At 49.7% G+C, this 22323-nt stretch overlaps 1 protein-coding gene across 4 annotated transcripts in view; it reads right to left on the bottom strand.

Annotated features, from left to right (window-relative positions):
- Positions 1–6613: 6613 nt before the first annotated feature.
- Positions 6614–22323, bottom strand: part of Sez6l (seizure related 6 homolog like) — a 164103-nt gene continuing 148393 nt past the window's right edge. Inside the window, exons 13-17 of one of the 4 annotated variants that reach the window (XM_021162293.1) lie at positions 15343–15537; positions 13687–13719; positions 13027–13138; positions 12073–12175; positions 6614–9501 (exon numbers count right to left, since the gene is read on the bottom strand). In XM_021162293.1, coding sequence (XP_021017952.1) covers positions 9472–9501; positions 12073–12175; positions 13027–13138; positions 13687–13719; positions 15343–15537 — 473 coding nt within the window. In that variant the 3' untranslated portion in view covers positions 6614–9471. Of the gene's footprint in view, positions 9502–12072; positions 12176–13026; positions 13142–13686; positions 13720–15342; positions 15538–22323 lie in introns of all 4 variants that reach the window. The other 3 variants (XM_029477897.1, XM_021162294.2, XM_029477898.1) reach the window with 3 other exon arrangements.

Below are 22323 nucleotides of genomic sequence, written 5' to 3' on the forward strand. Positions count from 1 at the left end.
GCAGGCGGATTTCTGAGTTCGAGGCCAGCCTGGTCTACAAAGTGAGTTCCAGGACAGCCAGGGCTACACAGAGAAACCCTGTCTCGAAAAAACAAAAAAACAAACAAACAAACAAACAAAAACCTTCATTGTGGCAAGAGCATGGGTGTGCTAGTTTGTGTACACCCAGCCCGGGGAGTGGCACTGTTAGGAGGTGTGGTCTTGTTGGAGTAGGTGTGGCCTTGTTGGAGGATGTGTGGCCCTGTTGAAGTAGGTGTGACCCTGTTGGGGTGGTTGTGGCCCTTTTGGGGTAGGTGTGGCCTTGTTGGGGTAGGTGTGGCCTTGGAGTAGGCATGGCCTTGTTGGAATAGGTGTGGCCTTGTTGGAGTAGGTGTGTCACTGTGGGTGTGGGCTTTAAGACTTTCATCCTAGCTGCCTGGAAATCAGTCTTCTTCTAGCAGTCTTCAGATGAAGATGTAGAACTCTCAGCTCCTCCTGCACAGTGCCTGCCTGGATGCTGTCATGTTCCTGCCTTGATGATAATGGACTGAACTTCTGAACCTGTAAGCCAGCCCCAATTAAATGTCATCCTTATAAGAATTGCCTTGGTCATGGTATCTGTTCACAGCAGTAAAACCCTAACTGAGACAATAGGCTTGATCCTCTTAAGAGGTGTTCATATGCACCAGACAGGTGTACATAGGCTGCAGAGCAGTGAGTGGATCTCAAGAAGGCCACAGGGCCTGCTGCACAGGACTAGTGAGACAGATGGCTCAGTGAGCAAAGATGCCTGCTGCCAAGCCTTAGGACTGGAGTTCAGTTCTGGAACTTGTCAAGTGTGAGGCAAGAACAAACTGTTGCATTGTCCTATGACCTTCTCTCTCTCTCTCTCTCTCTCTCTCTCTCTCATACACACACACACACACAGATACACACACATAGAGACACACACAGAAACATATATAGATACACACAGAGACACAAAGAGACACAGACATGGATACATACACAGACACACACACATAGACACAGACACACACAGATACACACAGACAAACAGACATAGACACACATACAGACAGCTACAGACACACACATACAGATACAGACACACAGAGACATACACACAGATAGACACACTGACACACACACAGACACACACCTTGACATACATGAACACACACACACACACTGACTAAATAAATGCTTAACTATAATTACAAACCCACCCCTAACGTCACAGCCAGTTAAAGTTGAAGTTCATATTAAACTTTGTTATTAAAAAGTTGTAAATACAGGAGGACGGGAAGGCAGTGACCAGAATGTAAGGCGAACAAATAAATTAATTAATGGAAAAAAGTTGCAAATAAAAGCAACCACACACTGATATTAACTAGATGTAAAAACCATGCAATTCCATAAAGCCCTATTCTGTTAGAATTGGCATTTGGGGCAGACACTGGGGATTTTAAGCTCTCACTATAGAATGAGAATATAGAGCAACTATAGAAAAAGTCACCACAAAAATGAAAAACCCACAATGCATATAAAACTAGAAAAACAATTATCTCCGCATCTCCTCTCATGAGTCTTGTTCATTGCCTGTGTTCAGTCTGTTCTCCCCTTCTCCCTTCCCAAATATTCAGCCTTTCTTTCTTTTGGGGGAGGGGGTTTTCAAGACAGTGTTTCTCCATGTAGCCCTGGCTGGCCTGGAACTCACTCTACCCTACTTATTGAGCAGGCTGGCCTCAAACTGAGAGATCTGCCTGCCTCTGCCTCCCAGGTGCTGGGGTCCCAGGTGTGTGCCACCACCACTGTCCAGCTGAATTCAGTCTTTCTTGTTCTTTTGTCTTTGTGGTATACTGTACCTATGTGTGCATTTGTTTGCATAGATACATATTTTATTGTCTAGATTCCACAGGTGAGAGGGAACAGTGGTTTATCTCTTTCTGCTATCATGTGACCTCACTTAACAATAAACATTCTAAGCCAAACCATTTTTTTTCTGCAGATTTTGAGATTTCATTTTTTTTTAGAGCTGAATACTATTCCAGTCTGTGCCTATACACCAAATTTCCACTATCCATCCACTTGGTGACAACTTGGTTGATTCTACTTCTTTGTTTTAGTGAGCAGCAATAAATATGGCATCCAAATATCTCTGCGAAGGGTATAGAGTTCTCTGGGTAAACATACACCCAGGAGTGGTAGCTGGGTCATGTCATAATTCTATTTTTATTTTTTATTAACCCCCGAACTGAATTCCAAAATGTCTTTATTAATTCACATTCCCACCCACAGTGAATAGGGTTCCTTTCTCTCTGAATCCTTCCTGACATTCGTTATAGGTTTTTTTGTTTTTTTGCTTTTTTTTTTTTTTTTTTTTTTTTTTTTTTTTTTTTTTTTTTTTTTTTTTTTGGTGACAGACATGCCAGTGAGCTGAGGCATGTGGTCTCACAATGGTTTTAATTTCCAATAGTAACATTGTTTTCAGTATTAGTAGGATTCAAATTCCATTTTCCCCTACTCGCTCAGGTTGAGACATGATGCATATCGCTGACTACACAGTGTCCAGGAACTTCAGAACCATGGCTGGGCAGCGCAGAGTTAAAGGCACACATGCCTTTTGATTTACATGCTTTTTGCTTTTTTTTTTTTAAACCACTGTGTATCTTGTGGTTTTTGGTTGTTTTCCTTGGGGGGGGGGGGTTCAGACAGGCTGCTGAGAGGGGCAGTGCCCTGGGTCTGAGAGTTGCCCAAGTTTGGGAAGAGCAGAGCCTGGAAGAAATCTTAGGGATCATGTGACTAGGGCAGAAGCAGACAGAGGATTTGAAAGGGATTTCCCTGTAGTGGGCCTGGCGCTTTGCTTCCCACTCATCCCCCTTGCAAAATCTTAGTAGAAGTCAGATTTTCCCATGGACTGAGTATAGCCACTCCCTCTAGACTGAGCTACACCACTCCCCTTTTTTTGAGACAGGTCTAGAAGTTAAGTGCCTTAAACATCTTTGTAGTACTAGAAGTGAGTCTCTGAGTAAAACATTTCAGGAGCCAGGAGATCATGGTAACCATGCAAATCTGTATCTGTGCCTGTAGCTGTATCTTTATCTCTGTCTTTGTCTGTTTCTCTCTGTCTTTCTGTGTCTCTGTCTCTTTCTGTCTTTCTGTGTCTCTGTCTCTGTCTCTCTCTCTATATATATATATAAATATGTGTATATATATGTGTATATATATATATATATATATATATATATATATATATATTCATTCTATAATCTGGGCATGCTTCATGAGCAAGGGAGAGATAGCAATGACCTTGGTTTCTCTTTCTCCGCCAAGAGTGAAAGGCAGCCTGTATTTCTCCAGACAGAATTCTGCTCATTGGATAGAGCCCATTTCATCAGATGTCATTATCCACAGAAAACAGTCAGCTCCCCACAGGAAAAGTGTAGAGATGAATGATGTATAAGTAAGGGTTTCCTAGGGGAACAGAACTGTTGGAATAGAATACACACATGCGTAAATACACATACACACTTGCGCACACACACCTTCATATACACACACACACACATGCACCCATGCACACACACTCACACACATACACTCATGCACACACATGTGAACACACACACTCACACATCCTCAAAAACTTGCACACACATACATACAGGCACACACATGCATACACACACACACACACACACACTTGCACACACTCATACACATGCACATGCTTTTCCTCAGATGATCTAGATTTAGGGTGGGTCTTCCCACTTCAAATCATCCAATCAAGGAAACCCCTCTCAGGTGTGCCCTCACAGGTGTGCTCTCCCAGGTGTTCCACACAGGTGTGCTCTCCCAGGTGTGCCATCAAAGGTGTGCCCTCCCAGGTGCTTGGATTGTTGTTAATTCTAGGTCACATGTGACCTATTTTCAAGTATGGAGTGGCGGGGAGGAGCGTGTTCTCTCTCTCTCTCTCTCTCTCTCTCTCTTGCTCTCTCTGGCAAGGTCTCGCTCTTGAGCCCATGCTGCCTTTTTTTTTCACCTCCCACATTCAGAGGTTCGTTTTCTCCCCTTTTCTGGGTCGCACATAGCCCAGGCTGGCTTCAGCAATCACACGTTCACATCAAGTACAACCATTACCCTCTGTGCTCTATGGTTACAATTCTGCACAAGGAGGCCTGTGAGAGGTGGTCCCATGGCAGGTTATCCTTGAGTATCCAGAGCGGCAGGACAATGAGCCTGGGCTGAACCTTAGCCTGGCCATGCTCTTCCTGCTGGGCCATCCTTTCCTTAGGCTTGCCTGCAGAATCCTCTGCACACCAAAGTTCCTCTGGCCTCAGCTGGTGGGAGAGCCTGCAGTTGATAGCACAGGCTGCTGTTGCTAAGCTACATCCATGGCTTGGCCTGGCCTCACCTGCATGACAGCTCTCGACAAGCCATGAAATGAGATTTGCTGACATGCCTGCTTGCACTTGTATGTGTAGGGACAGTCTGTGACACCTGGTTTGAATGTTTAAATGGTGAGACTACGTAGGTTCTCCGTTCTCCTTCCCACTGGGACCTTTGGCTCTGGGACAAAATGTCTCTTCCTTCCCAGGCTTATAGATCTCTTTGCAGGGATACTACAGTGGCTTAGTTTGAGCCCCATGTGCAGAGGCTCACCTGTCACTCCAGCACTTAGGATACTGAGGCAGGAGGATTGCTGTGAGTTTTATACTTGTGTGGGCTACTCAAAAGATACTTAGCACTTTGAGGCAGAAACAAGAGGACCCCTGGGGCTTGGTGAACTCCAGACCAGTGAGAGACCTGTCTCAAAAGAGCGAATTGATGCTCTGAGGATATTTGGTGTTACCTTCTGTGGTGGTTTGAATGGGTTTGGGTCCCATAGTCTCATGTGTTTGAATGCTTGCCTCAGGGAGTGACCCTCTAACAAGGGTGTGGCCTTGTTAGAGTAGGTGTGGCCTTGTTGGAGGAAGTGTGTCACTGTAGGGATGGGCTTTGAGGTCTCCTATGCTCAGGCTCCACCCAGTGTGGAATTGGAGCTTCCTTCCCAGCTGCCTTCAGATCAAGAAGTAGAACTCTCACCTCCTCCAACGCCATGTCTGCCTGGATGTTGCCATGCCTCCCACCACGATGATTATGGACTGAACCTCTGAACCTGTAAGCCAGCCCCAATTAAATTTTTTATGTAGAGGAGTTGTCTTGGTCATTGGTGTATCTCAAAAGCAGTAAAACACTAACTAAAGAACCTCTGGCCTCAAGGTGTTCACAGAAACATGCATACAGATACATGTTTCAGAGAAATGTGAGAGACTTTGGATGAAAATTTATAGGGGAAAAAAACCTGAAAGGCCGGTAGAAATTTTGAAAATGGCATTTCTACACTCCCGTGCTCAGGATCCCCTAGGGCAGCCCTCTAGCTGCAGAATCTGCATGCTACCACCTCCATTGGATCTTTTGCTGTTTGGGTGGAGGAATGCAGTGTCTTCTGAGACCCAGGCTTCCTCTCCTGCCCATTGAATTCTTATTTCTGTCATCCTGATGTTGCTTCCACGCGGGGACTGCGGTTCTCCAAGGTAATCTGACTGGGATTAAGGTAGAGAGGAAGGGGGTTGGGACTGAAGTAGTCTCCAGTGTGCCTTCCCTTCAGGAGGTCTGCTACTCTCCAGACTGCTGTCCACCCCACCACTCCAAGCTAAAGCTAGAGACTGCTGACCAGCAGGTGTTCGGGAAGCAAGCCCAGAGTGAGGCAGATTGGGACAATGTAACAATATTGTTGTGAATGAAATCAAGCACCATGCAATGCAGCCTGGGGCTGTGCTACTATGGCTCATGGCTGAGACTCTGTCTCAACAAAGAAACAGCAAAGACACACAAATTGCTGATGTAGCTACAAATACATTTCTCTATTCATGTTTACTGAGAGGGTCTATTAGATTAAGATATATGGATTGAAAACTTTGGAATTGAAATCTTTGGAGACTATTTTTCTTTTGGCGACACAGTCTTACCGTGTAGCCCAAGACAGAATTGAATTATAGTCCTGCTTCTGTCTCCTGATTACAGGAGCATGTCCCTTCCTGCCTCTTCCTCCCTCTTCCCTCCTCTTTCTTCTTAGTCCTCCTCCTCCTCCCTCTTCCTCCTCCTCCTCCTTAGAAATGATGGTATCTTCTTTTGAAAAACACAGTTGAAAATTATATAGAACTCAAATGCATTATTACTAGAAGGAAAAACCCTGTAGCCTGTTTTTTTTGGTCTATTGAATAATAATAATAATAATAAAACTTTAAGATTATATTTACCTTCTTTGTGTGCTTGTTTATGTCTAGGCACATAACATGTACCAGGAGGTCAGAGGATAGTAGCTACAGCCAACTTTCTCCTACCTTGTGGGTCCTAGGATCACACTCAGGTCATCAGGTCTGGAGCCTCTACCCACTGAACCATCTAACTCCGCTAGCTAACTTTGCTCACTCCTTTGGTGGCAGTTCTCCAGACAGGTCTTGTTCTAAAGGTGACCAGGGCCACTGCATCTCCATCTGAAGTATCAGCACTTGCTACCTCATCCCGATCTCCAGAAACAGTCCCTGGTGTCATCGGGGAACTTTGGAACAAAACCCACATCCAGGCAACATCTTTTACAACTGTTTTATTAGCAGCAATATATACAAAGTGGAAAATGATTTCATTTCATTTTTTTTCTAGCTTAGAAAGTTTGCCTTTTTTAAATTCCGTTTGATGATAAATGAAAGAGCAAGCGTCCCAGAAGACGCCCGTTTTTGTGGGTGCCGAGTGCCGCACAAGACTGGACCTGGAGTGCCATCTCACCAGGCCTCATCGAAGACACAGGAAGGTCACTACCAAAGGAAGAGGTCTTTTTGCCTACGGTTCCTGAAGCTACCCATTGGTTCGTCGGAGTCCCCCGGGTGCCCATTCAGGCTAAACCCTTTCTCCTTCTCCAGGGCTGGGTGTGGACTTCCAGAGTTGTCCCCTGAGGTTTGTAAGTTCTCCAAAGAGCTGGCTTCAAAGGCTCAGGCTGTGATCACTTGGAAAGATGGCCCCCCAGGCAGAGGTCAGAATATTTATGTTGGCAAAATGAGTCTTCCAAAAGGCAAGCTAAGGGAGGGGGGGGGATGAGCTCTGAGCAGAAGGGGGAGAGCTGTACGTGTTGACCGTGCTGTCTGCGCCAATCAGTGTGAAGGATGCGCACGTTCCGAAACACGTGTTCCCACTGACGTCAGAACAGGGAGCTGCTTGTGGGAGGGCTCACGAGTGTATCCCGTTCGAAAAATATTTAATCCTGATGGGTTCAAATTTCCATCTTGTAAAAACAGACAGGTATGGACCGTCATGAAATGCCTTGGGACTGGCATCTGATAATTCGGCACTGGTAACATCATCATTATTATTTTTAATCAAACCTTTACATGTTACAAATACACAGGTATTAAAAATAAAAGACGCCACACCCTTTCAGTCATTGCACATTGTGAGCTAGCGAGATCCACCTCTAGGCTAGAACAACATTTTAAAACACAGCCACACCAACTGTACTACTAAGTCAGAACTGAGATATTGGTCTCCTGTTAAAAAAAAAAAATCAACATTTTTACACTCCCCCCTCCCCCAATAGTCAAGAGATGACCTGGGCATGACCTGGTCAGCTTTAGGGAGCAGGGTTAGAAGGGACACACAGTCAGCCTTTATAGAAGGCAAGTGCTTAGTTTCCACTTAGGGGTATACAGTGGACCAAAATCAAACACCACAGACAGAATTTGCAGGTGACTCAGGGCTGGGGTTGGAAGCATCAAGAATAGGTTCTGCCTCTGGGAGAAAGGCCACATTACTCATAGTAGGTCTTTCCCCCAAGGGGCCCCCCTGCTCCTTCAAGCCTGTACAGTTTCTCCTCTGGTTCCTCTGTGGGTGGATAAGCTGGGTGACCAGAAACCCCCCTGGCCACAGTGGTCAGGCACATGCATGCAGGGGCCTTTCCTGGAGGAAGATGAGTCTATCCTTGCTAGGACGAGGGCTGAGAAGATGTAATCTCCCTGTAGTCCTGCAGCCAGAAAGTGCTTTCTGTTCTTTGAAACCCAGGGATTTAATACAACAACCTCAGATAGCACAGGAGAACACAGGGAAGGTCCTCTAGGCTGACTGCCCACATGCCTGGCTGCTGAGCATCCCCTGGTCAAGACATGGTCCTCAAGTGATTGCTCTCCCCCATGCCTGCTGTCTCCTCCAGCACCTAACTCTGACACCTTTCTTAAGGACTGGACTTAGGAAACAGTCTTTTGGAGGGCCACGGCCTCTAACGAAGGCTAACGGAGCAGTCACTGAAGGCTGGGAGGGTCTGATGTTGGGAAATATTTTGTTTTTACTGATTTTCAGGCTGGACCTTATGCCTTGTTAATCCCGTGATTTCTACCATGCTCTGCCTACAGGGAATCTGCTTGGGTACTGATGCCACCTCCCCACCCCCTCAGCCCTGCTCCCCCAGAGACTCAGAGGTCAGGGAGGGGCCTCTCTCTTTCTCAGCACCTCCCCTGCCAGGGAGTTTGTGAGAACAAGATTGGGAAGCAGTGTCTCTCATGGCTATGTCAAAGACCAAGACAGTCTAGGAGCCCAGGTGGGAATTAGAGCAGATCCCTGGCCTTCAGGTCAGGACATAGCCCTCCCTCCCCTGCAGACCTGGTGACTCTGTAGTCCAACTGCCTGTGGATTTATGACCCTAGTCTCAGGATGTCCATGCCAGCTGTGGTGGGTTCCAGTACAGAGCTCATCTAGTATCTATCCCTCTTTGAAGTCCCCTTCCACAGGAGCTCTGTGTCTCCTCTCTGACAGTGCCTTGGGCTTATCACCTGTTAAGAAAGGGTCTGCCTGCACATCTTATCCTCGTTCCTTGGGCCCCAGGGAATTCTGGGAAAATCTTTGCTGCCTTTGGAAGGCCACAGGAAGGAGAAGATGGGGTAAAGACCTTTTAGAGGAATTTTTTAAATTGGAATTTTTTAATCGGAAAAGAGGACACAGACTTTGTTTTGGAGGGAAAATATGGGCTTTAAGTCCTTAGGCTAAATTCCACTCCAAGGCAAGTCTGCAAGACACACTCCAACAACCCTGGGGCTTCCGTTTGTACTGAGTGCGCTGTGGTGTGTTGCCGAAGACCATGCAGGACGGGCACGGCCCAAGCCTGGCACTGTTGATCCAACTTGACCTGCGGTTTGCCACTCTGCCTGCCTTGGGAACGGAGGCTGTCGTGCGACCTTGGCTGCAGCCTCAATGTACCGAACTCACCGGTGTCAAAGCCTTCAATTTTAAATATAGTTAAGTACAGCAAAGAAACAGTGTAGCGGAAAGATGGCGGCCACGCTGGGCTGCAACCCAACGCCACAGGGTCTCTGATGAATGTCTGAGGAGGTCCCGACAGTTCATGTCTGTCTGTCTATCTGTCTGTCTGTCTGTCTGAAGTCCCTCTTTCCAGGGCAGCTCTTGTTAGATGGAAACTTCGTACTCTCTTGTTTCCTGTAGGACAGAGCAAAAGAGATGGGTTAAGCCCTGAGTGGCAGAGTGACATCCCAAGGCTTCTAAGGGTGTCATATCTCACTGTGTCCCTAGCCTGGGGCTCTACACTGTAGTCTGTTACAGGTGTGCGGATGTGCTGTGTCAGGTGTGCGGGTGTGCTGTGTCGTCTTCTGGGGTCTGATCTCCCGCAACTCTGTGACCATAGTTTTTGGGCCTTATTTGGCCTGATACGGAGGCTTAGTGAGAAAGTCTGAGCCTTTGCTTGAGTTTAGAGATTTGTCTGCTCACTTCTGTACTGGAGTGACTCAGCACGCTTGCTTAAGCCTACCTCTGCCTAGCTACTGCCTTGTAGAATAACTTTATTGGCCCTGTCAGTCACCCCATACTCTCCGTCACCCTTCCCCACCCCCTAAGCCTTCTCATCTCACCAAAAATCTCCACCTCCTTCCTCAATTCTATATAAACAAAAGGCTGATACAATAAAATGAATTCCTTGGCTTTGACAGACTCCCAGCCAGGGTATGTTCACTATCCAACTCAGCCCCAGAGCGACTAGCTGGACCAGATTGTCTCCTCTCCCCCAGGCCTGCCAGCAGAGAGCCATCATCACACAGTGATTGCAAAGATGGAGGATGGGGGAGGCAGAGCTGACATAGCTGGTACTCTGGGAACCCCAACCCTCTGATGCTACTAGCCTCCCATTGCCTCAGGATGTGCTCCGACTCTAAGGTGATCGGAACTTCCCCAGCCAATACAAATCCATCTTTTAAATTCCATCACCACCAGCTGGACCTTCACCTCAGATCTGAGAATAAAGACCATATAGCTGTGGCTGGTCCCCTTCTCCACTGAGTGGATAAGAGGTGAGGGCCAGGAGCCAATGAAGTCACAGGCTCCCCCTTGGAAGTGCTATAGTCACTTAACGTGAGGCTAACACAGCTACGGTCACATCGACGCTTTCTGGCAGATGGGAAGTATGGTGGGCAGTATGAAGGTCAGGCCTGGGTAGGTAGGAGAATAGGGGAGGGGCTTCCAGAAGCATCAAGACAGATGTGGAAAAAGCCAAGCTCAGATGACCGGAAGCCCATCCTTAGCTTTAAGGGAACAAAACAGCCTGCCAGAGCAGAGAACTTCTACAACGCGGAAGGGACCCATCAGAGGTTACAGGTCCCCGGCCAATCCAACTCTGGCTTATTTTCAAGCTCATTCATTTCTGTTGGTAAACTGCCTCTTTTTCTGTTACTACCCACAAGTCTCTGTGTCCAAGCAACCTCGGTGATGTGGTGACTCAGGGTGGTGTGAATCCTGGCTGAGCCTTGGTGAACCTGTGTCTTGTGAGCAGAGTGTTCATATAGGGGATAGTTCACACAGGAGGTCAAAGCAGGAAATAGTGGCAGGTCAGTGTGGACAAGGGGCAGATTTGCCCATTTCCTAACAGCAGGGAAAATGACTTCTCATGACACAATGGCTCGAGGGCAGATCTGTCACACAGCCCTAAACCTGGAAGCTCCCCATATGCACCTCAGACCTTCTTACAAGCCCTGCTTGCCAGACATCGTCTAACTTTCAGCCATGTCTACACCTCAGTTTCACTAACTCATCCCACCCACCTCAAGGGTCCCCAGCCACCATGCAGCAACGGTACCTGATAGCTTTCCGTGGTCCTTCAGGATGATAACTAATCATAACTATGGGCCAGTGTGATCAAGGCTCAGGATTTCAAGTCAAGCTTGAACAGTCTTGTCTGAGCCACTTTTATCTCTCTGGCCCTCCATGTCCTCTTAAGTCACGAAGAAGAGTCCCAGGGTCACGTGGCACATCACACACCATTGTTGGTGCTGTGTGCTCTGCCAAGCTATTCTGCTCACAGGATTGTGTGTGATTGTACCTGTAGCAGCGTTGTAACCACAACTGCAGATCCTGGCGATGCTGGAAGCTTCCGAGGGAGCTGAAAGGGCCCCACTGTCTAATGCAGACATAGCCACCCTCTGCAGCCCTCTGCAGTGAGCCTGCAGCCAGGCTGAGCCACCTGCAGTGCACAAGCCTGGTACATCCAATGCTGGATGGATGGACAATGCTGGAAGAGGGGGGAGCTCCTGCTGTTGCCACATGAACATGTTTCCATTGCTCATCCTAGTCACAGAAGGACTTCAAATGCAAGCCACGGGAGGGCAGCAACCCACCCTTCATCCCTCGCTTAACTCCTGATGCACTCAGAGGCTCCAAAGAGTGAGTGACCTGGCCACCCAGGTTCATGGAAGAGTGCTTTGTGAGGTTTTCCTAACAGGGATGTCAAGAGGTTCTCCTTCCCCTTCTCCTCTCCCCTCCCCTTCTTCCTCTCTCATCACCTGCTTGATCTGCATCATCTCCTGACATCCAAAGGAGCCTGCACAGCAAGGTGCAGAAAGATCCACACTGCTTTTAAGGAGTGGAGCTCAGCTAGACACAAGAGCTGTCCCTGGAAGCTCCAAGCTAGGTTCTAATCACTGATGGCTTGTCCTGGCACTCTGCTCATTCCGGGATTAGGGAGGGCAAGGGGAAGCCCTCCAGGAGGGCAGCAGGACCACTTACCCCAGTCTCGTAGATGGGATTGTCGAACTCAGTCTCCACGGTGATCTGGCTGTAGGGGTGGGAGTACATGAGGGGTAGGCGGAGGCTGGAGTATTGTCGGCACCTGCGGGAAAGACAACAGTGATGGAGCTGCACCCCTACCCTGATGCCCTGGGGCTCTGTGAGGGGCATGGGGTGGGTAGACACAGCCCTGAGCTGGTGGGGTCCCACTGAGGGACCTGTAAGTGCTCTTCACTCATGATCCCATAGGGCTGCAGCAAACTAGCCTTGCCCTCCCTCTCTCTTTCCCTCTCCCCTCCCCCCTCTCTTTGACTTGTGAAGTACTTTATGTGTCTTTCTAACATGGGCCAGTGTCTCCCTGGATGACACCCCACACTGTGCTGTGAAAGGCAGGGGTGAGGTCTACAAGGGCCCCCCACACACCATTCTCTGCCTACTAGCCTCCCACGTCACTCACTACCACTTTAAAGCCCGCTCAGAAGCATTACTCAGCGTGGTCTCTTCTACCCACTCCACCGGAGCATGCAACCTCTGCTCCAGGGTTCTTCTGTCTATTGACTATCAGTCCTTGATTTCCTCCTGTGCTTCGGAGATCAGCTACTTTTCCTCACTGGAGTCTGCTTTGCTCACTGCGATGTTCCCAGAGCCCAGAGGCTGCTGGCACATGGCGGTGGCTCTGAAACCGTGAGGAAGATGTGTGTGTGACTGTTCTAGACGTGGCTTTTTGTCCTTCAAGGGCAACTGCTGTGACCTTCAGCACCTGGGATCAAGCCCTGGGATGCCCCTTACATTTGCTAAGTGAACAGAGGGATGACTGTCCCCAAAAAGTCACCAAGACGCCTTCTGATTCTGACCACAGCCTCTCACGAGGCACACGAGGCCACTGTACCCAAGCATCAGGCAGAGATGCTGAGGCCCCAGAGGTGAGGCTCACAACAGCACAACCCAGCCTACCTCGTGACGTAGATGTAGGCTCCTCCCAGTAGCAAGGAGATGAGAAGGACCGGAATGAAGATGGCCAGCGCCATGTTCCCACCTTCCAGTGAGGACTCTGCTGCCGCTTCTGCTACTGAGCACACAAGCCACTGAGCTTCTAGTCTCCCACGAGCCCCACACCCACAGGGAACCTGGCTCTCAAGTGAGTGCCCCTCCCCAGCTCATATCCCATAGCCTTAGACACGGAAGAGCCACGGAGGAAACAGAGCTGAAGCTGGGTTGTACCCTTGGCTGTGGTGACCCTTTGGTCGCTGAGAACCAATTTGAACCCTGTTCATGCTAAACCCATAGGAAAGCAGAAATCTGGTTAAAAATTCAATCCAGGGGGTCACTTGGACAAAGTTCCAAAAACGAGAGCATCCTGGCTAGCTGTTGTCACCTGTCCATAGGAACAAGCCACATCCATGAGGAGAGGCGACTGTGCCAGGGAGCAAAGCCCGAGGTTGTGAGCTGCCTCACATGGGTGCTGGGAACATAACTGGTCCTCTGCAGAGCAGTGGACTCTCTTAACCATCTATCCCTCTCTCCAGCCCTAGTAGCTATGTCTGGAGGCCCTGGGAAAACCTATCAATACAGCTGCCTGATGTACTAGAACTTACAAGATAGACTAAGACTCACCTTCCAATGCATGTTCGAAACTGTCTTGGTTAACTGAAACAGAAACAGGAAGCAGTGTCAACTCAGAGGAAGTTCACTTTTTGCACAGACAGGGGGTCGATGGTCCCCAGGAGTGTGGGGTGAGCATGGGGCCAAGGGTGTCTTGCAAGGCAGTTCCCCACAGTACCTCCTGTGATGTCGAGAGGAAGGAAATGGGCAAGCATCCGCAGTGTCATGGACTGTGATGACACATGATACACATTCTGTATCTCTCCAAGAGCCCGTGCATCCCCACCCACCCCTTGCCAATCTCCTACACAGTGATGGTTCATTATCATTATTTTAAAGGAGAGCGAATGGGTTCAGAGAAGTGCAGTGAGGCCTCAAAGGTCACACAGTGTCTAAGGTGGGAACTTGGGATTCCAATCCGTGGCACTAGTCTCTCTTGCAGCTCTTAAGGTTTTGTTTTGCATTTTCAAGACAGCCTCTTGTGCTGGCCTTGAACGTTCATCGACAGCCTCTCAACTGCTGTTCTGGTGGGTGTAAGACACCACCTCTAACTATGTAATATCTTCACGGAGTCTTTATATTTTTTCCAAGGATGTGTGACTCAAGACCCTGATACTGACTGTATTACATTCACCTCCCATAGTTATTGGATGGGATCAGTATTCTATATAAATTATTTTCATAAACTCGTTTTTTTTTATAACCCTGAAGTTCAAGGTGCTAGGGATGATAATCTATCACCAAAGCCACCTGGTGGCCAAGCACTGAACTGCACCCACCAGGGCACTCCTGGATGCAGAGTGTAGAAGCAAGTGAAGGCTTAAGTGGAATACTGCACTGAGAGCGGCCAGGCTGTGCAGGACACTGCATGCACCCTCTGGCAGGCCCCAGGACTCCTGATTAGATTCTGACTAATTGAAGCCACCATTGAGCAGTGATGCCCTCTGCTGAGAAGCTAGCTGGCTTCTTGGCTTCAGAATTAGTGCCCAGATTTATAGGTTGATGTTGTTTCAGAGGGGGCCATGGCTGGGCTTCAGTGGCTCTGTAAGAGCTGGCATGCTCTCTCTGTCCCACTGAGGGATGGCCCTGCTGCATTAGCAGGCGGCACACATCCCCCAGAGGTGCAGAGTCCTGCCTTGAACTCCACAACCCTGAACCAAACAGACTTCTTCATAAAGTATCCATTCTCAGGTATTTTGTTACAGTAACAAAAAGGGATCAAGAATTGGTGAAGTGGTGCACACCTGCAATCCCAGCACTTGGGAGGTAGAAGCAGGAGGATGGGAGTTCAAGGCCAGCCTTGGTTACAAAGGAAGTTCAAGGTTACATAATAACCTGTCTCAAGAAACAAATATATGAACAAATGAAGAAACCAGACTGGCTGGACGTAGTGGTGCACACCTTTAATCCCAGCACTTGGGAGGCAGAAGCAGGCGGATTTTGAGTTCGAGGCCAGCCTGGACTACAAAGTGAGTTCCAGGACAGCCAGGGCTATACAGAGAAACCCTATCTCGAAAAAAAGAAAAGGAAAGAAAAGAAACGAAAAGAAAAGAAAAGAAACCAGAATGGACAGGTACCCACTTGATTTGTATTCCGTGATCCCCCCAAGCAAGCTCAGTTTCCCCTGGAGATAGTCCTCACCCTGGCTCCTTGGGTCTCTTTCTTTACCTTTACAGATGGGCAGGGGCCCACTCCAATGGGACGGCTGTCCCAGAATGCACCGGATGGTCACTTCGCCCATGAGCTCAAAGCCCTCGTAGCACATGAAGGTGAGGGACTCTCCGGGCAGGTACAGCCGCTTGTACAGGATCTGGTACCCGTTCTCAGGCAGTCCTGGGTTGTCACACGCCAGGGACTCCTCAGCTGAAATGAAGCCAGACATGGCTCTGAGATAGTCCCAGGCTCTGGGTGACATAGCCCCACCCGGTGGCATCCTCTTTCCAGAACCCCACCCTGTGCCCAGATGGTTTCCGCTCTGTCTCCCATCTCTGGATACAGACGACACGTGGGTACCACAGAGCGAACAGGGTTGTGGAATCTGGGCAAAATAAAATAAAATCTAGGTTCTATCATTTGTTAGCTGTGCCATCTCTAGAAAGTATTAGACCTTTTCTGGTCTTCAGTTTTTCTCCTTAGCAAATGCGAATATGGCTGCAGGACTCCACAAGGGCTTGGGTGTAAGAGATGGAGAAGGTCTTCGCCCCGTGCAGGGCGCTCAGTAAGGGAGGGATGGTGGTAGCGATGGATTATCGATTAAAAAGACGGTCCACTCCTCCAGAGCTCGTCTGGTGTGTTCCGATCTAGCCTCGTCACGCACTTCTCCTTCAGGAATCCTTCCCCGACACCATCTGCCACGAACTGTCTAGTGTTTCCTCCCTCCCTCCAGCAGTGCCCATGCAGTAAAACCCGTTATCCGGGTCAATTGTCTGTGAAGCCAAAAAGCCAAAAAGTTGCAACCAATGGGCTCACGCTTCCCCCTGATGGCTGCGCTCGGGTACTGCAGACGCCAAGTCCGGGCAGAGGCCGATTTAAAGGTGGAACTCGCTGGGTGAGCCATTTGCCAGGAAGCAAACCCCTCAGACATGTACAAGATTTTAAACTGTGGCAAAATCCTTATAAGTTTACCGACTTAGCCGTGAACAGCCGACCTCTAGGACTCGGTGCCCCATGCTGGGGCCACTAGCGTTAAGGCCCATCTCCCCTCCCAGTTTCCGGTCTCGGTGAACTCGAGGAAGGTAAAGAAAGATGTGATTGTACTCTGGGAGAACTGCTTATTTCTGCTCACACCAGATCCTCAAGGCTCCTGCCTTATAGCATAAGCATCTCTGCTTTTGTTTTTTTGTTTATTTTGAGACGGGGTGTGTAGCCCTTGACTGTCCTGGAACTCACTCCATAGACCAGGCTGGACTGGAACGCAGAGATCCGCCTGCCTCTGCTTCCTGAGTGCTGGGATTAACGACGTGTGCTGCCCTGGGCCTGGCTAGGGCTGGACTTCTGTTTTTTAAGGCTGAATAGTATTCCGTGGATGAGCTGACCATGATGCCCTGTGTCCAAATTTCACGTTAGGTTAATGTAAACAGTATTGATGTCACCGTGGGGGTGCAAATCCTGCTGAGTCCCACTTCTGGTTCTTTGGGGTAGACACCCAGAAAAACCACCACCGGGTCCCAGGGCAGACCCTGTTTTGATTTTTGAGGGCCTTTATACAGTTTTGAACGTCAGGTAGCATCTGTTTCCCTGCTGGTTCCCCACGCTATATTCCTACTAACGATGCTCACAGGTTCTGGCATCTTCCTATTAGATAGAGCCCCACCTGTGGGCCCTCACGCTGGTTTGAGAATAGCAGTGGCTTTTGGCGTCCCCTCCTATGCCAGCTGCGGACCGTTCAGAAGAGCTTTGTCATCAGCTTTACGCGTACCCAGGTGAACAGGAGAGAAGGGACCGGAGGAGAGCCCGTGGCCTAGGCGTCCCAGTCTTCCATCTGTTTTCCTGGTGTAATCCTGCTGGTTCAGGACTCAGGGGAAGTGGCCTGCCTAGACCCACGGGAACTGGAAGGTTTGACAACTGCTCCCAACTGTCCCCCAGGGCCACCTCCCCTGTGACTGTGACTGCCTACACTAAACACCAGTGCCTTGTCAAGCAAGGGGCTCTCTCTGCCTGCCCTCTCCCCTCCCTCCCTGACCTGTCTCCTCTCTCCCTACCCTGTCTCCTCTCTCCTTGTCTCTTTTCTTCTCTCTCCCTTTCTGCATTACCACTCTCCTTTTATGGCAGACAAGCTCTGGGACTGTCCCCTGAGCATGGCCAGGCTCCTGAGACTCACTGAAGGCCCCCTCCTTCTCCCTTCCCTCCTTGTCCAGGCCCCATACCAGGACCCCAGACTTGTGACCTACATACGGCAAGGGTCTCAAATGGTGTTGCCTCTTATTTTGTAAAATGCACCTAAGGACTCCTTGCTGACCCAGTTCTGTCCCCGGGGATTTCAATGCACCCCCCCCCTGCCGCCAAGAAGCTTCTGAAATGTCCCCAGCACCGTGAGAGAGGTGGTGGTGTGTGTTCTCTCTGATGTCCCTCCTTCCCGGAACTCAGTCTTATACTGTGTTCATTTCAGCATTCCCCGGAACTCAGTCTTATACTGTGTTCATTTCAGCATTCCAGTGCCCAACCCAGGGTTTGGTTCACAGGAAACTGTTATTCAGTCACCTAACCTATCTCGCTAACGTGCTACTATGTGCCAGCATGCTAGAACGAGGAATGTCGGGGGTTTGAATGTGAAATGTCACCAGCAGGCTCATATGACTGAACACTTGTTGCCAGGCTGGGAAAGTGGTAGAACCTTTAAAAGGTGAAGCCTCCCTGGAAGTCATGTGTCTTGGAGGCGGGCCTTGGAGGTTTTATACCTCGCTCCATTTCCTGTTCACGCTCTGCTTCCTGAGTGCAGACGCAGTGTGCCTCCACCTCCGCCTCCCCCTCCCCTGGCCATGCGGGACTGAAGTGCATCGCTGTAAGCTTTAATCAACCATGTTCCTCTGGAGATTGCTTCTAGGTGTCACTTTGTCCCAACTGTTCACGGAAGTAAATAAAACAGATCTAAGCTTGCCCATCCCCCCCCCCTCTCCCTGGGGCTGAGGCTGGAGAGCCACAGCAGAACAAGGTGTAGATGAGGCCCCAGTGGCTCTGAGGTGTCAGGAGTCAGGGCCTGTCATGCCACAGGCTGGATCTCTGCTTCTTTGGCTAGGCTGGGGGTCAGATGGCAGTGACCTGCTGGGGCAGTGAAGCCCTATGCTTAGCTGCAGTTCTCTAAGCCCTATTGTCTCACAGCCAATGCTTGCCCAGCTCTGTAGGTGGTTCAGAGTCTCAGTTTCCCAGAGAGAAAATGAATGAATGGATAAAGGTGTATCCGCAACAGCTGTCAGTGCCGGGAGGAATGGGGGCTTTCATGAGGACCGGGTGGATTGGTGGACACTGATTCCCACCCTTGACACTGGAGTGATTGTCTTTAAACCCAAACAAAAGCCTTGAGGAGAACGTAAAGCCCCCATTTCTCCCTCTCCCCCATACTCGACATGTAGCCTGCCCAGAGGTCAGCTGGCAGAAAGGGACCTTCCAGGCCACCACACAGTTGGAGATGCATCTCAAAGGATAGAGGCAGGACTCATACCAATTTCCTAGAGTCTTGCTCTGCTGTGGGACCTGCAGAGGAACTGGGGTGGCTCACTCAGTGTCCTGCCCTTGAGATCCAGTACACTCCGTGTTCTCATGAGTCCACAGACACACAAGTGGGAGGGAGGCTTGATACAAATGGTGGGTGCAGCCTCTTGTGCTGGAGAGCCTCCTTCTGTGAGAGGATGCCTTCACAGGAGTGGCAGGGGTGCGGGGTCCGCCTCAAACCAGCTCCCCAGAGGAGGAGCCCAGAGGCTCGTGAGGGCCATGCTTGGCCAATGCTGCTGTCCTATGAAATGGAACTCATCCACTGAGTTCAAGTTCACCCTCGGCTCTGCACAGAGTTGGAGACTTGCAGCCAAGTCTTCAGTCATTCCATGGGGCCTCCTTTAAGTCCTGGGAAGTCTTCAAGGCTTATTGCATTACACACCTACTGTTGGGACTCAAGGTAACGACAAGGGATTTTTAAACCCTGAAGAGTGTTCCTGGGCCTGTGGCAAGGGGAACGTTTAAACTTAATTTTTTTTTTTTTTATTTTCTGAGTCTTAGCAAACACTGTGGGAGCAACAGGAGGGGAAACCAGTGGGTTATATCCCAGTCTTTTTTTTTTTTTTTAAGACAGGGTTTTTCTTTGTAGTCCAAGGCAGCCTGGAACTCATGAGTTTCTTGCTTTAGCGCCACCCCAGGGTGGAGAGGAGACTCCTGTGCTGTGATACTCCAGTTTAAAGGGTGGTTTTAATCTTTCTGCGTGGCTCTCAGATGAAGAGGGTGACTATCACCCAAATGGAGACAGTTCTTCAGGCTCTGCCCGCCTAAAGGCTTGCAGGCACCACCAGGGGCGCACGCCACCCTGGAAATCAGGACTGTTTGCTCCCTGGTTTCTTTGCTTGGCCTGGCAGACAGCTGACTTGCACCCGACTGTGCCAGGTCTGAGCTAGGGGCCAGCGGGAGTGCAGGCTGTGAGACGGTTTCTGTTCAGCCCTCCCCGGGCTCAGCAGTGCTAAGCATTTAGGAAGATCTGGCCCCCCACCTTCCTAGAACAGAGGGTTGCCTTCAAATCTCCCTCCAATCCCCTTAGTACCTTGTAGTACCCAGACGTGATCAGCAGATGGCAGTGGCACCCTAGGAGATCTCTCTACAAGCCTCTGATTGTATGTAATTGTCTGGTCTTGAATTATAGAAGGATTCCACAACCCTCATGCTGTCCCCATGCCCACACACGCTGGGTTCGCAGGTGTGGCTACCGTGCCTCGCTGCAGGATGCTATTCCACGGAGGCAGGAGCATGAGGCAGCATCACTCTGTAACCACAGTCAAGAGGCAGTGCTCTTTGTATTCAGCGCGGGACTCTGGCCATGGGATGGAACCCCTCACATCCAGGGTCCCCAGTGACAGTGGCTTCTCTCTGGAAACTCCGCACAGACACGTCCAGAGGCGTGTTCTCTAGGTGGCTCAAAATCCAGCTGCCACGGAGAAGAGGTGATGTCCTGGTATGGTTAATGGGTTCATCCGTCTCTTTGTTCACAGCTGACATATTTGAATGTTCATTTTGGATAGATGGACCCATCCTAATCCTCCGAGGTCCCAGCAGTCAAGACCAAAGTGCCTGCATCTCCTCCAGCAGCAACCTGCAGCCAGCTTTGTTGGTTTGCTACCGTGCAGCTCAGGCTGGCCTTGAACTTTCAATCCCCCTGCCTCAGCAGTGCTGGGATGATAGGTGTACACCACCATAGCTGGCTCAGAAATCATGTCTTTATAGAGTCTCCCAATGCCCCTGAGACACAGATCTGGTCCAAGTGTCTTCCTCCCTTCTTATCTGTGGCAAAAAACCTTTGGGTCATCTGCCACAGTAGCTTGACTATCAGCCGGCAGAGACAGGCTTTGTGGGAAGTTGGCATCCATCAACAACAACTTGTTGCATTTCCATTTCACAGATGGGCAAACTGAGGCCCAGGCAACTCCTCTGTCCAGTGTTTCACAAGGAAAAAGTAGCCAAGCTTTCGTCTCAGCCTGGTGATACTCTGGCTCTTCCCTCCCCCAGTGAGGCTGCCCTATTCCTTCTACCCTGCTTCAGGTTCTCCCTGAGCCGCCTGGTGTCCTGACACCTGCTGTGACTTATGAGCTCATTAGTGTGGGTGTCAGGGAAGCTGGCTCTACTCAGTCCTGCACCTGACACTGAGTTTTCCAGGAACTTTGGACCGGGTTTGGGGATCTTGGGGTTTTGGTGTCCTGTCTTTGGAGACAGTTGGCTTGGCCCATCTGGGGTCTCTGCAGCCTTGGTTGCATGAATGGGGCTTCGGATATGTGGGTGTCTCTAGGAAAGCCCAGAGCTCATGCTTTGGGCTCTGGAGGCTGCTCCTACGTCTGATGTTGAGTGTTTCCCAGAGCTCTATGAATTGAGGGTTGTTCCCAAGGGTGACCTAGTGAGGGTCCTGGAGTCATCTGGCTGTTCTTCTAAAGGGACCCTTGGTCCCAGCTCTCTGCTTCATCACAAACTCAGGCCAAGATGCACACCAGACCAAATGCCCTGTACTAAAAAGACTACAGACTGGAGCGGCGGGGCGCTTGATGAACCCTTTTTCTTTCTAAAGCGATCTGCCTCAAGTGTCTAGTTATAATAGCACAGGCTACCCCCCCCAACCCGAACCTCAGCTTTCTGTAATTTGCGTCTGTGTGCACAGGTCTATACAAGCCAAGGAGAGAGGAAGCCTTTGCCCTAACTACATTCTCTCCTCTATCAGAAGTGACATACGTCAGTACTTTTCCTCTTTCCTTACAGGAGCAGAGGAGTAGAGGCAGCAGTGTGCTGCCCAAGCGGAGGCACACAGAGATACAGGTGAGCAGCCTCCTTGGGATTTGACCTCCTCGCTTTCCAGTGGCTTTGCCTGTCTGCTGGTGGGGCTGCTTGCTGCTGGAATTGTCAGGGGGCCAGGCCTGGCTAATAGATCACAGAATGTGCTCCCCCTGGAGGGGCAGCCAAGGCCATCATCTGTCTACTGCTAGGGCTCTGTTCTCCCCTCATCATCTAAGGGTCTCCAAGAGTCCTGAGGCTCAGGTATGTTTTGATTGCCTCTCTCGACTGTGCCATGAGTCAGATCCCTTGGAGCTGGAGTCACAGGCAGTTGTGAGGTGCCCAACATGGGTTCTGGGAACACAACTGTTTGAAATAAACCTCATGATGTGTGAAGCTCTTCTCCTTGCCTCATACTGCCTTGGTCAGTAGCTGCTGTGGGCAGGACTCCCAGGGTTCATCAGAAGCCTGGTCTTGCAACTGAACTTAACCATTAACCAGCTGGTAACTAGTGATAACTAGTTAGCTGGTGGCCAAGGCCTTTCTGAACCTTGACACTACCCTCCTCTGTTTCTCAGATAAGGTCTCCCTGTAAAGCCCAGCCTGGCCACGAACTCTCAGTTCTCCTGCCCCAGTCTCCCCAAAGGGATGGCAGACATGCCCTATACCTGGCTTTAGAATCTTCCCTTTCTTCTCTCT

The sequence above is a fragment of the Mus caroli genome, chromosome 5 (assembly GCF_900094665.2).
Source record: "Mus caroli chromosome 5, CAROLI_EIJ_v1.1, whole genome shotgun sequence".
Classification (NCBI taxonomy): domain Eukaryota; kingdom Metazoa; phylum Chordata; class Mammalia; order Rodentia; family Muridae; genus Mus; species Mus caroli.